The sequence below is a fragment of the Columba livia genome, chromosome 7, assembly GCF_036013475.1.
Source record: "Columba livia isolate bColLiv1 breed racing homer chromosome 7, bColLiv1.pat.W.v2, whole genome shotgun sequence".
Taxonomy (NCBI): Eukaryota; Metazoa; Chordata; class Aves; order Columbiformes; family Columbidae; genus Columba; species Columba livia.
In genome coordinates, this window is record NC_088608.1 from 10,056,774 (window position 1) to 10,070,941 (window position 14,168).

A 14,168-nucleotide genomic window follows, 5' to 3' on the forward strand; every position below is an offset into this window, starting at 1 on the left:
CTTTGCTTGCTTGTGGGTTATGTTCTGCTAGAGTTCATGGAAGTCATACATTTTTGATCTTGAATTAGGTGTTTTTGTGTTTAGATGTAGTAGCATTATTTTAGCACATGAAAAAAAACTTTTTATTTATTGTGTGAATAGACATACAGACTCCTGAAGTCAGGTGGTGTTCGTAAATTCCCCTGCCTGAGGACATAAGCCAACCTGTGAGTGAAAGGAGGAGGAAATAACTTCAAAGGCAAGGCAGAGCTGTCACATTTACTGTGCATGACCCCAGGGCGTCAGCCAGTGGCCATTGCTAGGGGCTGAATGCTGTTTTCCCTTGTGCTTGCAGGGTAGGTCCCAGTGATACCCTCATTTCAGGTATGGCAGGTAAAATAGATAAGGGAATTGATACCAGGTGTTGGTTTCAATGTACAGATGCAGTCACTTACTGGTGCAGGTTTTGCTTTTTTTAAACAACTGGCTTTGTTTTAGAAGCATTTGCTTTCCTTTTAAATTCTACATTTGTTCTGAAATAAATTTTAATGGTCCTGTATATTTTTTCTCCCTGATCTTGTTGTAGCACTTGGAAATCAACTGGGCAGGCATGAGCAACCTCCTGGATGTCCCAGGGATTAAGTGAGTGTCTGTTCTGCTTCGCTTTCTTCTTCTGTAAAAAGCCTTTGGAAGTTGGGATGGTGTTCTTCAGTAATCATCAAAGCTATTCTCAGGAGCGTTGTGTAAAAGATGTGCTGATACTCATCCCATCATATCTGGCTAAGGAGTTTGCAAAACCTGAGGAGGGTGCTTTTTACATTCTGTCAAAATTGTTTTGATCGCTTAATTGCATTTGGGATTTAGGACGGAAATAGTAAATCCCCAAAACTACAATAGTCTGTAAACTAAAACCCAAGCCCTTCTGTTTCCCCTGTGCCAGTTACTTGCAAAGGTAGATGAGGTAGAGATAGGTGACTGGCATCTGTGCTGATGTTTATTTACCTTAAAGCAGACAATGGCAAGGTATCGTAGAGTTGCTGTCCCTCTGACAAACTGAAATACAATCCATGATAAAGAAAAATGCACCAGATTTATAAAGAGTTCTTCTCTTTCTGTGTAATCTGCTCACCCTTTAGATTCTTCAGAAAATGTAGCTCTTCCCCAATGCCTCTTGGGTTGATTTTGTACATAAAACTTGCACACCAAGGATTAAAATCTTAGCAGTTTTGAGTACTATAAGTTTCAGTTTCTCCAGACTGGAGATTTGCTTATTTCCTTATTCCTCAGTGTAAGGAGAAAATCTGTTACACAAGAACAAAATATATTTTGTTACTCAGCCATTGCCTTTCTCTCTTTAAATGCAAATACAGACACTTCTGCTCCCCTCTGTCCCCAGCCCTGCAGCTCCTGGTTTGCAGACTCATAGGAAGTGGCTGGCTACTTTAGGTGCCAGTTTATGCATTAAAGGGCCTCTGAAGTCCTTTGATCTTGAGTGAGAGGAAGCTTTCTTTTTTTCTTAATGAGAGGCCTGACTGGCCTTTTGCCCTGAAGTTTGCCCTGAGAGCTCCAGTTTTTATCAGGGTAATTAATCTGTTCTTTTCTAAAGTGGTTTCCTCAATCTTTGCAGAGAGAAGGTATGTAGGTGTTCCAACCTACAGCCTCTCATATCATTAAGTGCAAATTTGCTGTCCTAAATTTTCCCTCCCTGGTTCTCTCACAGGGATTTGAACACAGAAACGCTCACTTGTTCCTCAGCATTGCACATTTAAGCCAGGAGCACAACATGCCTGACCGTGACCAGGCTGAAGTACAGGTCAAACAGGAGCTCTCCCTTTCAAATGAACTGGGCTTACCTAAGAGAGTGGAGAAACTGGATGCAGTTGTCTGTCCTCATGTACAAGCTGTGTTTAGTTGGGTGTACCCCAAGACTCGAGAGGAGGGGCCATTCTGTGACCTTCCTGTGGGATTTTTTTGACAGGAAAGCAAACAACCCGACCAAAGGCTTTCAGGCTCCTGGTTTTACATTTGGAGTAAGCGAGGACTTTCCTTCTGTGTGAATCCAGCCTCATCTGGGAACTGAGACTATTTTGTGGCACAGCCTTACCCTGAGAAAGCTGCCTTACAAGCACTAAATTTATCAAGAGGATGAAAGTCCTTCAGATGTTTGGTGCTCCTGGGTTTTCCTCTTAATATTGTCTTCTGCTCATGCTGAGTTGTAGTAGTATGTTGAAATCCTCTCATTAATCACCTGGGGAGTACCAGACATCTGTGAAAGCTGTAAACTTCTTGCTCAGGAGAAACGGGTCAAATTATTTGCCCCTGCCATACAAATAGAACAATTCTAAAAAAAAAAATAAATTAAAAAAATATATAGAGAAATAAAACTGAAAGTCTAAAAATGTGTAAGTTTTAATTTGACGGGAAAGTTCCCTAAACTCCAAGAGAGATGGTACCTTCAGTCACTGTGATGTCCAGTGTGCCAAAGGTCCAGTTACTTCAAAAAAGATTTTCCTTCTTAGTGCAAAATATGCCAAGATACAGAATCTCATCTTTTGCTTGGTTTTCTTTAAAAAAAAAAAAAAAGCCAAGCTTATTTTGTTTTGAATGTAGCTGGCTTCCCATCCATTTCACAGTAAGGTCTCAGCATGTGGCCCAGAGCAGACAGCAGTGTGTGCTGGGGCCATGTTCTGAGTCTAAAAACAAATCACCTCCAGGTCTTGAGCCTCCTGTGAAATGCTGAAAATTCCAGATTCCCTTCTTTCCCTGTCTGTGTCAGCATTCCCAAGGAAACCCAGAAAGCGCATGAGTTCGTATGACTTAATTGGTATGTGACAATTTCGTTGTATGGTGTAAGCTCCCATTCATCATTTACAACCTGCTGGAACCGAATTCACATCCTGCCCCTGTAACCCTGGACTGGGACATCCCCGCGTGCGAGTGGGCACTGCACTGTCTGCCACAAGGCAATGGTGATTGCATTCAGAATGACAGGCAACAAGATGAAAGGGATCTTGAGAGGCTGCCCCGTGCCCATCTTCTGTTCTGCAGCAGCTCAAGTGGACACGAATTATTGATAGGAGACAGCCCAGCCTTCCAGTGGGATCCACATCCATCCTTGGTGATTGGTTCTGGCGTTAAAGTGTCCTCTCCATTTCCTCTTGTTCTAAGCTAAATGTCACAGGCATGAGTTTCTTCTGCCCATGTGCAGCTGGGGGAAGGTAGGCACTATCACTCATTTCACACTGCCTGTTTCTTGCACTGTGCCCCATTTTTTCATTCTAACTGGAAACAATGATCGATTGTAGAGATTTAAGTTATTTTTTTTCCCGCCACCTGCAGTGTAATGTCGGACTCGCTAATTCAAGACTTCATTGCTGCACGGCTGGTTCTACCGAATCGGATCACAGTGCCTCTCAAGAAGAACATGAACATTGCCCACTTGAGGTTCCCTATCCCACGTGTGAGTGTTTTGTTTTCCAGTGACAGTGTTAATCTATCCGAGTGCATGTTTGCCACGCTGTGAATACATGCAAGCTTAGTGTCTCAGGTTCCTGCATCAGCTGTTTCAGCCTGGATTGTAAACTTTCTGTGGGTAATATTTCAGAAATATAAAAGCAGACATTGGATAGTTCATAATTTGGAGGGATTCCTGCCCTCTATACATGGCATAAGAATTCTGGCTAGATGCTGAGCTCATTTACCAATTTAAACCTTTAGTCTTATTTGAGAATACCACAGATCTTCAGTTAGAGAAGATACGTGAGCAATGAGTGTCAGGCTGCTTAATTGTCTTACTTACACTGTGAAGAACTGTAAATAGGAAGCTCAGAGGGTGACATCTCTTTGTTACAGAAAAAAAAAAACGGTTAAAAAAACTCCCAACAACAAATCCCCTAAATGCCTGACATACCCGGATTTTCAATGTCCTTCATCTGTCAAATACCTAATAGACTTATTAATGAAGGTAAATATAAATGAATGACAAAGGGGTGCTCCCTGTTGCAAACTTGCATCACCAAATTGAAGGGCCACCCTGCAATAAAATAAGAGCCTGCGAATGGGTGCTTGGTTCTCTGTTCAATCAGTGGGAATTGATCTTTACACTGGATTTGACTGTGGCTGTAATCCTATGTGTATGTTTCTCATCTAAAAATAAATTGCAGAATATCCCCTATACAATTATCTAGATTGGATTGTATATCTGTTTGAAGGGTTTCTTTTTTCTCTGGGTTAATGCTGGAAAAAGTGTTTCAATACAGCTGTCACTGGAAATATACTGCATCAAAATGCATGTCTTTGCAAACCTGTCATGATGACAACCCTTGCTGCCTGAAATAACTAGTTTTAGGAGGTAGCATATTATAATTATCCAAAGATTGCATTTTCATGGCCAATTTTCTATCTTATTTTATTCAGGGAGTAATAAGGGTTCATTTGCTAGAAGCTGAAAACCTTGTCCAGAAAGACAGTTTCCTTGGTGCCATCAGGGGGAAGTCTGACCCGTATGCTCTTCTTCGCCTTGGCACGGTGCAGTATCGAAGCAAGACAGTTTCCCGAGATCTTAATCCCATTTGGAATGAGACGTTTGAGGTACTGAACCTTTTGATCTTTCCATCTATAGGATGCACAGCCGTTTACATCCCTGTGCTTGGAGGACCTTCTCTTAGCTGACTGCGCTGGAGCAGGTGGACTTCCTTGTTACTTGATTGAGGCATTTCTGTCCCTTAAATAAGTTGAAATTTACATTGCAAACTTGCAATGTCATTCAGGTTGATCTGATTTACATATGTGGGTTTTTGGAGGAGGTGCAAAGCTTTAAATATCAATCAGTGCAGCAGTCTGTGCAGCTATAGCCTGCTCTAGCACTGATTCTTCTCTGCTTATTAGGGATACCAGTTTGAGGGGTTTAACTTGTAATTCAAAAACATGCAAACTGGTTTTGAAATATTTTCACCTGTTATCAATTGTGTTTGTTATGTGATTAGCCACAAAACAGCAGGGAATGTCCTTCATGTGTTATACAGCTGTGAAGTGTCATGTTCTTGTCCTCAGCCTGAGCCTATATGAACCTTTGCGAATGCTTTTTATTTTTAATCAATACCTCTTTCTCCTCCAGTTTGTTGTCCATGAACTGCCCGGTCAGGACTTAGAAGTGGACTTGTACGATGAAGATCCAGATAAAGATGACTTCATGGGCAGGTAAACTAGCATGATCCTTGCTTGAGGTCCAGTAACCTCTGCAATGGGACACACAGATCATTCCTACCAGAAACTTAATATTGAAGGAAGCTATTTCCTTTGTCCAGATATTGATATCAAGTTAGGAATTCCTAGTGCAACTAACTTGGAACAAGGTAAAGAATGGTCCCAGACTCCTGCAAGGCACCCTAGGAAGCCATTAGCAGGGATAATTACTACACGACTTGAGATTTACTTGAAATTTATTTTAGTTTTGGAAGTATTTCAAGGGGGAGACTTTGGAAGTGCAAGTGTGTTCCAGCACACACCACACAGGTAAAGTGGAGAAGCTGTTATTTGGAACAGACTTGAGCACGGACTTTTTTGATGGTGGTTTCTTCTCCCACCAACACCTGTATGCTCTATGCCTAAATATATACTGAAATGTTTGGGTTTTGTCTTTCAGCTTGATTATAAACCTAGTGGATGTAATGAATGACAGAACTGTTGATGAGGTAAAGATCACAGCTTATTCCTAAATGTGGTTGGTGGTGCAGGCTTACAGGTTGTGCTCTCTTACAGTTTTGCTCTCCCTCTGCTACTAAGTTGCTTCTGTGTGCTTGAAGCTTCCTTGCACTCTTGCCCTGTGGTATTTTCACAAAAAGGAAATGCCTTTACTCAGAAAACTTAAAGTAGCCATTAGAATATTTTTTGCAATCAAGGCAACCTCAGACAGCCCTGAGGTTACGCTGAGCCGACATGGGGTATCTTGTATTGATATCTCGTGTCCTGTATGTACCAAATGTTTTTGCGCAAGGCTACAGATAAAGTTTGGTGAAGCAGCCTGATAACTGAGGGAAGAAATGATCTGATCTTATTGTGGTTCATCCTGCAACCCAGCACTCTGCAAACAATGCCAGGGTGCCTGTTTTGTGCTGCTGCTGGCTGGAAATACCCATGTGCTTTGCATGTATGTGGGTATCTTATTTTTGTTATTTCTGGCTTGTGTTTCTAAGTAAATGGACATGCTATAATCTAAATGTCAAAAATGCAAGCTAAGGTGCTCAGAGTACAATTCACATGGTCTATTGTACCTAAGTCTCAGACTGCAACTTTTATATAAAAGTTATTCTGCCTCACGGTTCTCAAGTTACTCTTTGTTGTCTCCATTTAGTGGTTTCCCTTGAGTAAGACAACAAGTGGACACTTGCATTTAAAACTGGAGTGGCTTTCACTAGTAAGTGACCAAGAAAAGCTACATGAGGTGAGTATATTTGCTTAAAGGAATCAGATACTCTGATCCCTGTCCAGTGATCAACAAAGGAGCGTGTAAAACTAGGAACCTCAGGCAAACTCATGGGAGTTTATTTTTGTCTGACAAAGTCTTGATGCAATTTCCCCCACTGCCAGAAGGGCGTTTGCTGCCCCAGGTCCCTTGGTAATTCAGGAGTGACTCAAACCTGGCAGCTCTTTTTGCTTGAATTAGCAAAGCTTTGTTTGACTTACTGCAAAGTGGCCTCTTACGGTTCCCTTCTTTGATAATTTTTCACTTTCCTCTTCAGCTAGGATCTGTGTAGGACACGGTACTTGTTACGGACTAGTTACTAACCTGTACTAGCTACAGACAAATACCCAGCACTGGTGCTTGGTAGGGCCGTGGCTCCAGATGGTGCCTGTCTTGTCCAGCAGAATTGCTTGGATAAAGCCCATCTCTCAAGGATGCTGTTTCTTCATAATCAAGCAAAAGCATTTAAGTTCCACTGAACTGAATAAAATTGTTTCCAGCCTTTGTTCTGGTGACACTGGATTCCTGATGTCGATGTATGTGGTTGAGCACATTTTTAGGTGTTGTGCTGCTCTGGGGAATCCAGCCAGTTCAGCAGGAGAGAGATTGAAGAGCATTAAGGCCAGTGAATTGGAAAGATTTACACCTCTTCATACTGGTCTGCTTAAAACTGTCAGGCTGTGTTGGCTTGTGCTCCTCTAAATTGCCAGTTTTAGGAGAAGGGTGAAGAGCTGCTTAGCCTTCAGAAGCCGTTCTTTGAAGTTGTGTTGTTTTGTGTTGTGTTGTCCTTGACCAATGATCATTCCTACCTTGTGTTTTGTTTTGTTTTATCTTTGCTGGCCTTCGCAGGATAAGAAAGGTCTGTCTACAGCTATTCTGATAGTCTACTTGGACAGTGCCTTCAACCTTCCAGTAAGTACAAACCACATGCAGGCAGCCTTCACTCCTAACCTTTTTTTTTTTTAAAGCTCACAAATTAATTGTTTTAAAATACTCTTTTACTAATTCAGAAAAACCACTTTGAGTATTCGAATGGTGAATGTGGAGCAAAGAAGATCAAAAATAACAAGTACCTCAAGGTAAAATTTATATTCTTCTCCCATGCTTGCAAAGCAACATTCTGGATTATGTGGTATCATAGCAACTGAGACAAGCTGTGGTTGAAAAGAAAGAATTTTGCCACTGTCAGAATCTAAGTGACCAGGGGTTCAAAATGGTGATTGACAGCCCACCCCACTGAAAGCCTAGGAGGTCCAAGGGGGAATGCAGCACAGAAATACATGATTGTGTGAGGTCGTCTTTATTTTTGTTTTGTACTTTGGACAAAGGGCTTCCAGACTCAGACCAAGTCCATGTTATCCTTTCTGCTGCCACAGGGGTTCTTTCCATGCTGAGCTGCTCCAGCTTGATCTCCCACATTGGGATGGGAGGAATATGCTTGTTTGTGGTAACCTTTCTGTCTATTGGAGACCTGATTCCTTCCCCGCTCTGTCATTCGTGCCTCTTCTCTTTGCTTCTGTGTACTTTTTTCTCCAAATACTGCATTTTGCTACTGTGATATAAATGGTGGGTATAGGGAAGAATGTTTCTCACTGTTTTCTTGAACAAGTTGCACACAACCACAGCTCTGAGCAATGCATAAAGCTTCCCATTCTCTCTAAGTAACTCCCCTCCTAAATGGAGTCTTTACAGTTTAGATGAGTTATCCACACTGTGATACACATCACATTTGCTAATCCTTAATTCTGGACTTTTATCCACTTTGTATACTATGTTGTGCCAAGACCAGCTCCTCAGCCTTAACTTCTATCAGAGTGCAAGAGGCTCAGTATTACTGCTTCTGGAAAGGAATTGTTACTTGCTGCCGAAGAATCACTTCTAGCTGCTTTACAGCAAGTCCTGAGCCTTGGGAACCAATTTTGAGAGTCCTGTTTCATTCAGGGCTTCCACTAAGCCTTCAGCTCTTTGCTCTGTTTCCTCCCAGCTTCTGACAAATTTTTAACTGCTCACCTATGGAAACGTAAATACATAAAACTTTGTCTTAAATGTGTACTCTTGATGATAGAAGGTAAGGCTGTGCTGTGTTATGATTGGAGTATTTCCTGTGTACTGCACTCTTCAGAGTGATATTGCTTCTTGTAAACTATAAATTTCTTTTTTCCTGCTTTCTTGTGTTAAATGGCAGAAGATGGAACGAGAACCTTCCTCCTTCGTCCTGCTCACGGTAGGAAACAAGACTCAGAAAAGCAAGGTGAGGCTGTTTGACTCTTCTGCTTTCCTTAAATACTTTCTGTTTTATGAGTGACTGTCTCCAAGTAGCCCCTAGGAAGGGTAGGACTAGTGAAGCTGGTGTGTAGAGGTGTACAGGGTGTTTGCAAAAGATGGACCAAATTTCCACGTAACTTGGGTTAATCTTTTTGAAACGTCCTGTAGTTATGGTGAGAGCTGCAGAGGCCAGGAGGTGAGGGTCAACCAGCATGTGGAAGCACTGTGTCACCAACTCGGGCTTTATTAGTGACTGTCTGGTCAGCTGCTGTACACACGTGTGGTTTTGTGCTCATGGCCATGAAGTCATGTTGGTCAAGATACTCCAGCTCTATGAGGGTTGAAGAGGAAAAAATGAAAATCGTAGGTCTCCAATCTGGCTCATGCTTTCTCAGGGCGGAGTGTCGTTTGCATCAGAGTGGCGTTTATTCCCTCATCAGAGTCTCCCGGCTCCTGTGTTTCACAGTTTTACTGATGATTTATGTATTTTTTTCAAAACCTGGACAAGATGTATCCAGATTTCCTGCACTTCACTTTCAGTTCCTTTTTTCGTTATTCAGTATTTACTTTTCCCTGATGAGTATGAGCAACAGCTGAGTTCTGCTCCCCCAGTAGCTGCCAAGTTTATTGCTCCACAGCTGGATACAGAAGAGAGTGGCCCTATGTTCTTTTGGACTCCCAACAAATAGGAATGAATCCTGTTGGCTACACATGAGCATATGGGACTGACACTTATTTTCCTTCGTTTCTTCCACCTTCTCCCTCCGGAAATTGGGTTCTGCTTGCAGCTTTACCCTTTTTGGCTTTCCCTTTTCTCCACCACGTCACCTGCCTCTCCCAGGCTAGGTCAGACTTCCAGCTTTCCCTGCTCCTTTCCCCTTGTGCTTGTGCCCAGGTGGAAGCAGCTGGTTTACGGAGCAGCCTCAACCTCAGCCCCCATGGGTGCTTTCCATGCTTTTTCATCCTTGAAGCAGACGGCGCTGAAGCTGGTGCCCTCCAACTCATCCCACGGGTGCTGCACTCCTCAAACTGCCCCTCTAGCTTTCCTACCCTTCCCCAGCAGCTCGCCGCTGGCCCTGTGTCCACAGGCTGGCAGCAGCGCTGGTTGTCCCTGGTGCGGAGGCGGGAGGGCAGGAGCAGTGCCTGGCTGCAGAGGAGGCAGCAGCTGGTCCAGGCTGCACTGGTCGGTGCCAGCTGCAGCTCACAGGACTCGTTCTGCAGCATTTCCACGCCCCGCAGAACTTGTTCTGGTTGTGCCAGAGACTTTGCTTCTGCATGCTTCTGACCTGGAAATCTCACTCTCTCCATGCAGCTGGGGTTTAGCATCACTGCATAAAATGAGACAGTCACCGTGACCCTCTCTGGTGACCGGATTCATGGTATTCTTTGCTGTTTTCAGAATCAGCTGACTTACATGCCGCGATCTTCTTGTTGCAGACCTGCAATTTCAGCAAAGATCCCACGTGGGGCCAAGCGTTCTCCTTCTTTGTCCACAGTGCTCATTCCCAGTCGCTCCATGTTGAGGTGAGAGAAAAGCCTTTCCTTTGAAGACTGAGTGCACATCCGTAGGGAAAAAACCTCTTTCATGGTGGATGTGATCTCAGTGCTGGTGGTTTCTGTGTGCTTGTAGCGGGGCCCTCCTGCTTAAAAGGTGGAAAAGCACCTGTTGTTGTACAGCCAATTCCCTGTTAGGTGATGCTGGTATCTACCTTGGCTCTAGGATCATGTAACACATAATACTGTAGTTCAAAACATAAGATGTTTCTGGCTGCAAAGTGTAAATGAGGTTTTTTTAGTTCTCTGTGTAGCAAAGCCATGAATGTTTTGCTGTCGGGTGTTGCAGCCTTCATCATTTTCAACCAGAGTCCTCTCTCCTTGCCTTGGTATTTTGGCTCGTTAAGAACAACTGTATCTCACTAGCGTCCCTTGCAGCCACAGGCAGTTCCATGGCTGTTTACTCAGCTACAGAAATGGATTTGAACTTGGAAGGTCTGTTGAGATTAAATCGGCTAAACAAAATATTACCTAAAAAGCTTGTGAAGGTTTACATCAGTTGTCATCCCAGCTGCCTGAAACATTTTCCCCAGAGTAAGTAAGGAAAGTGAAGTAAATTTCTAGTATTTCTGCTAAGGCAGTTCCTTCTCTGCATAGGTAGAAATGGGATTTTCATTCCAAATATAAATTTGTTACACTCCTGAAACACCAGGATCACCCATTTGGAAGTAACCATGTGTGATAGTGTGTCCTGAAGTAAATAAGCTAATTTTCATCTCTGTCTGAAATACCTTCTTGCTTTGCTGTTCCCAGTGGTATGCTTTCCAGTTTGCTGTCTAATAAAAACTTTTCCCCCTATCCCCCAGATAAAAGACAAGGATCGGGATAGTGCCCTGGGAACGTCAGTTGTGTGTCTCTCCCACTTACTTAAGGACCCAAACATGACTCTGGATCAGAGATTTCAGCTGGATCATTCCAGTTCAGACAGCTTCATTAAGATGAAACTTGTGTTGCGGGTACGTTGTTCTTTGCCATATTCACTCAGCTTCCCCAGCGGAAGCATCCAATTCTAACCAGGCAAAAGAGATGAAAGGTGGGAGAGGAGAAATGCAGCTTTGCTTCATAGAGGAGTAGAAGGTAGAAGTGTGCCAAGGTCTTTAAATACAATTGAGAGTGCATAGTGGTGCTGAGGGGTATCCCCGAGGCTGCCTAAAACTTAGCGCTGTGCCATTGCTGAACATCTTCTCATGACAATAAAGAGCTGGACTGGGAAAATCTAAGATGGGAAATCAAAGCTGCTAAACAGCAATAGAGACTGATACTTAAGAATGGTTTTCTCACTGTACTCTTGATCAGTGTTTAGACACTTAAATATATACACAGTAGGACAGGGGAAGAGAATGTCACAGCTAAACCCTTAAGCCTCTTTCATCTCTAATGGCAGATTCTCGCTGCCATAGTTTTGTGGTGAAATTTCATCCTAGATGGTAATGCTGCCATTAGCCCCAGTGCTTTGGGAGCAGCACTTATTTCTCTCCCTTGTGATTTTTAGGCCTTGAATGTTGAAGAACCCGATCCACAAAGAGTCAAGGCTGGTGTCAATGCCTCGAAGCAAGGTCCTGTGCGTGTCATGGAGAAGGGTGGAAACCAGCAGAAGTTTCCCTCCCCATCAAACCCAGAAGTCTCAAAAGTACCTCCAGTGAGCAAAGACTCTGCAGGGCCTGAATCCCTGCCAAAAAAGGACAGCAGAGAAGACCTGGACACAACTGACAGTTCAGCAGCGCCTGAACCAAGTGAAACTGTTGTTGGCCTTAATGAGACAGAGCATGAGCAAAACCCAGAGCAGCACCCGTCGTCAGCGTTGCACACCAGAGCAGCGGTAGTGCCCACGTTGCCCGTCGTACAAGAAATGAGGCTTGCGCCCAGTGTTGTCTCGCTGGGTTCTCTGCCTTCTTCTTGCTTTGAATTAAGTAGCAGCAATCTGGACCTTCATAAGTAGGTGGTTCTTCCAGTTGAATTACTCTTCTCTTGGGAAGGTTTAGGTTTTATAGGGCACTGTTGCATACAGTTGAATTCAAGACTGGTAAGTCATTTGGAGTCTTGGGTCTCAAATCTCCTGGGGCGCAGAATGGAGCTGGTAGAATCCTTAATGAACTGAAGTAGCAAAGAAGGTCCATCTCAATTAAGAAAGTATCAGAGCAGTTATAAACCTAAACATCAAACCCAGCTCCAGCTGTTGAGTCTGGTACTTCTGGATTGGCAAATTCTCTGGCTCTGAACGGGGCCTCATTTATAAACCACACTTAAATAATTTTTAAGCAATGTTTTGGATTTGAAACCACTTTAATAACATGCGGAATGAAATATTCAAAAGGTCGCATTTTGCATATATGGACATTGTTGCAGGAGCTGTGTAATGTGCTAAGCTGTACTTTGCTGCTCCATCTGCAGTGGACCAAGTAGGTGCTTTTTTGGCCATTTGTGAGACCAAAATCAGGTACCTGTACAGAAGGCAGGCTGGGCAGTGCTGGCGCTGATGGGAGCGCTCTTTCTGCAGAACCTCTGTGGTTCAGCTGCTTTCTAGATAGCAAACAGGATGCCAGAAGGAAGAACAGTGCTGTGAAAGTTGGTTTTGGTTGGAAATGCATCACCAGCTTCGGAAGCTCGTGTCCTGTTTCGTGCTGCTAGGTCTGCGCGTGGTCTGTTTGGTATCTGTATTGCAAAGCTCTGACTGCGCAACTGTCTTGCAGCGGGACTGAAATGCCCCTGGGCGAGATCCAGCTGACGGTGCGGTACGCGTCGATACGGCAGAGTCTCGTCGTGCTGGTGAATGGCTGCAGGTGAGCCTGACGGTTGCGTACGTCTGTAAAGAAAAGGGGAACGAGCTCTCTGAGTTCATGTCAGACCTTTGGCAAAGCTGGAACAGAACCACGTGCAGCATAAGCTGCCCAGCTGAGACACCTCAGCACTTGGTGACTTCAGCATGTGCAGCGTCACTATGACTGAATTGGTAAATGTTAATTTAGGAGCCCAGATAAGCGGCCATACACTCAGAAGTTAAAACTTTCTTCAACTTCACATCCTTAAAGTTTTATGTGCTTATGTTCCCAACTACCAAGATTAATGTTTTTGGACTGCGAACGATGATGGGTTGGTGAGATTCTAAGGCGGACAAGGTATTAAAACACATGGCGGGAGAACCTGCCTTGCTTGTCAACACTGTATTTCTTTTAACAGAAACTTAGTACCCTGTTCCAATCGTGGAGTAGATCCATATGTTCGTATATACCTGCTTCCAGATAGAAGATGGACAAGCAGGAAGAGGACTTCTGTTAAGAAAAAAACTCTGAACCCCCAATATGATGAGAAGTAAGAAAATGTTAATTATGCTTGCTGCTGAAATAGTTACGATCCCTGATAACAAAAGGGCTTTTTTTCCTGTGTCGGGTCCTTTCTGTGGATGTCAGTGTAGGTCGGAAATGGAGAAAATACTATAAATATTTAATTTTAACACTTAAAACACTAGAGTTGTGGATTTTGCTTTTGCCTGTTCTCATGTACTCTGCCAATTTAGTGCCAGCACAGCTGTTAGGAACAACATCCCTTTTTCCTCATCCTCAGTATCGACGTGTGCTCCTCATCCTCAATTAAGTCCAGTAGGTTGAGCAATGTTCAGCTCCAAAACACATTACCTGTTCTGCAGCTCTGACTTGAGGAAAAGCTATTCAGGTGGGCAGAAATTAAATGATACAGCCTGGACAGAGCTCACTTGACACTAGACATGTGTGCCAGAGGCATGAGTCAGGGCCATTAAGAATGTAATTGCCACGGGTTTCAACCTTTGTCTTCTCTTAAAGTGGTATAAGCCTGTGTTGTAAACCTGGTGGGCTGGCTCGGCTATTTCCTCTGAGTAATAAAGTTTGCATGGAGAACACGCTCATCTTCCATGAAGGGGAAAGAAAATGAT

At 43.5% G+C, this 14,168-nt stretch overlaps 1 protein-coding gene across 4 annotated transcripts in view; it reads left to right on the top strand.

Annotated features, from left to right (window-relative positions):
* Positions 1 to 14,168, top strand: part of ESYT3 (extended synaptotagmin 3) — a 50,615-nt gene that overhangs the window by 34,011 nt on the left and 2,436 nt on the right. For all 4 annotated transcript variants that reach the window (XR_010473983.1, XR_010473984.1, XR_010473982.1 and 1 more), the window contains 14 exons: positions 566 to 621; positions 3,319 to 3,439; positions 4,396 to 4,569; positions 5,096 to 5,178; positions 5,624 to 5,672; positions 6,332 to 6,421; positions 7,292 to 7,354; positions 7,453 to 7,521; positions 8,628 to 8,693; positions 10,145 to 10,231; positions 11,068 to 11,217; positions 11,754 to 12,196; positions 12,952 to 13,041; positions 13,439 to 13,570. Coding sequence is in view for 1 of the 4 variants with exons in the window: in XM_065070406.1 (XP_064926478.1) it covers positions 566 to 621; positions 3,319 to 3,439; positions 4,396 to 4,569; positions 5,096 to 5,178; positions 5,624 to 5,672; positions 6,332 to 6,421; positions 7,292 to 7,354; positions 7,453 to 7,521; positions 8,628 to 8,693; positions 10,145 to 10,231; positions 11,068 to 11,217; positions 11,754 to 12,196; positions 12,952 to 13,041; positions 13,439 to 13,570 (1,673 nt within the window). In the remaining 3 variants the exon portion in view is untranslated. The remainder of the gene's footprint in view (positions 1 to 565; positions 622 to 3,318; positions 3,440 to 4,395; positions 4,570 to 5,095; positions 5,179 to 5,623; positions 5,673 to 6,331; positions 6,422 to 7,291; positions 7,355 to 7,452; positions 7,522 to 8,627; positions 8,694 to 10,144; positions 10,232 to 11,067; positions 11,218 to 11,753; positions 12,197 to 12,951; positions 13,042 to 13,438; positions 13,571 to 14,168) is intronic.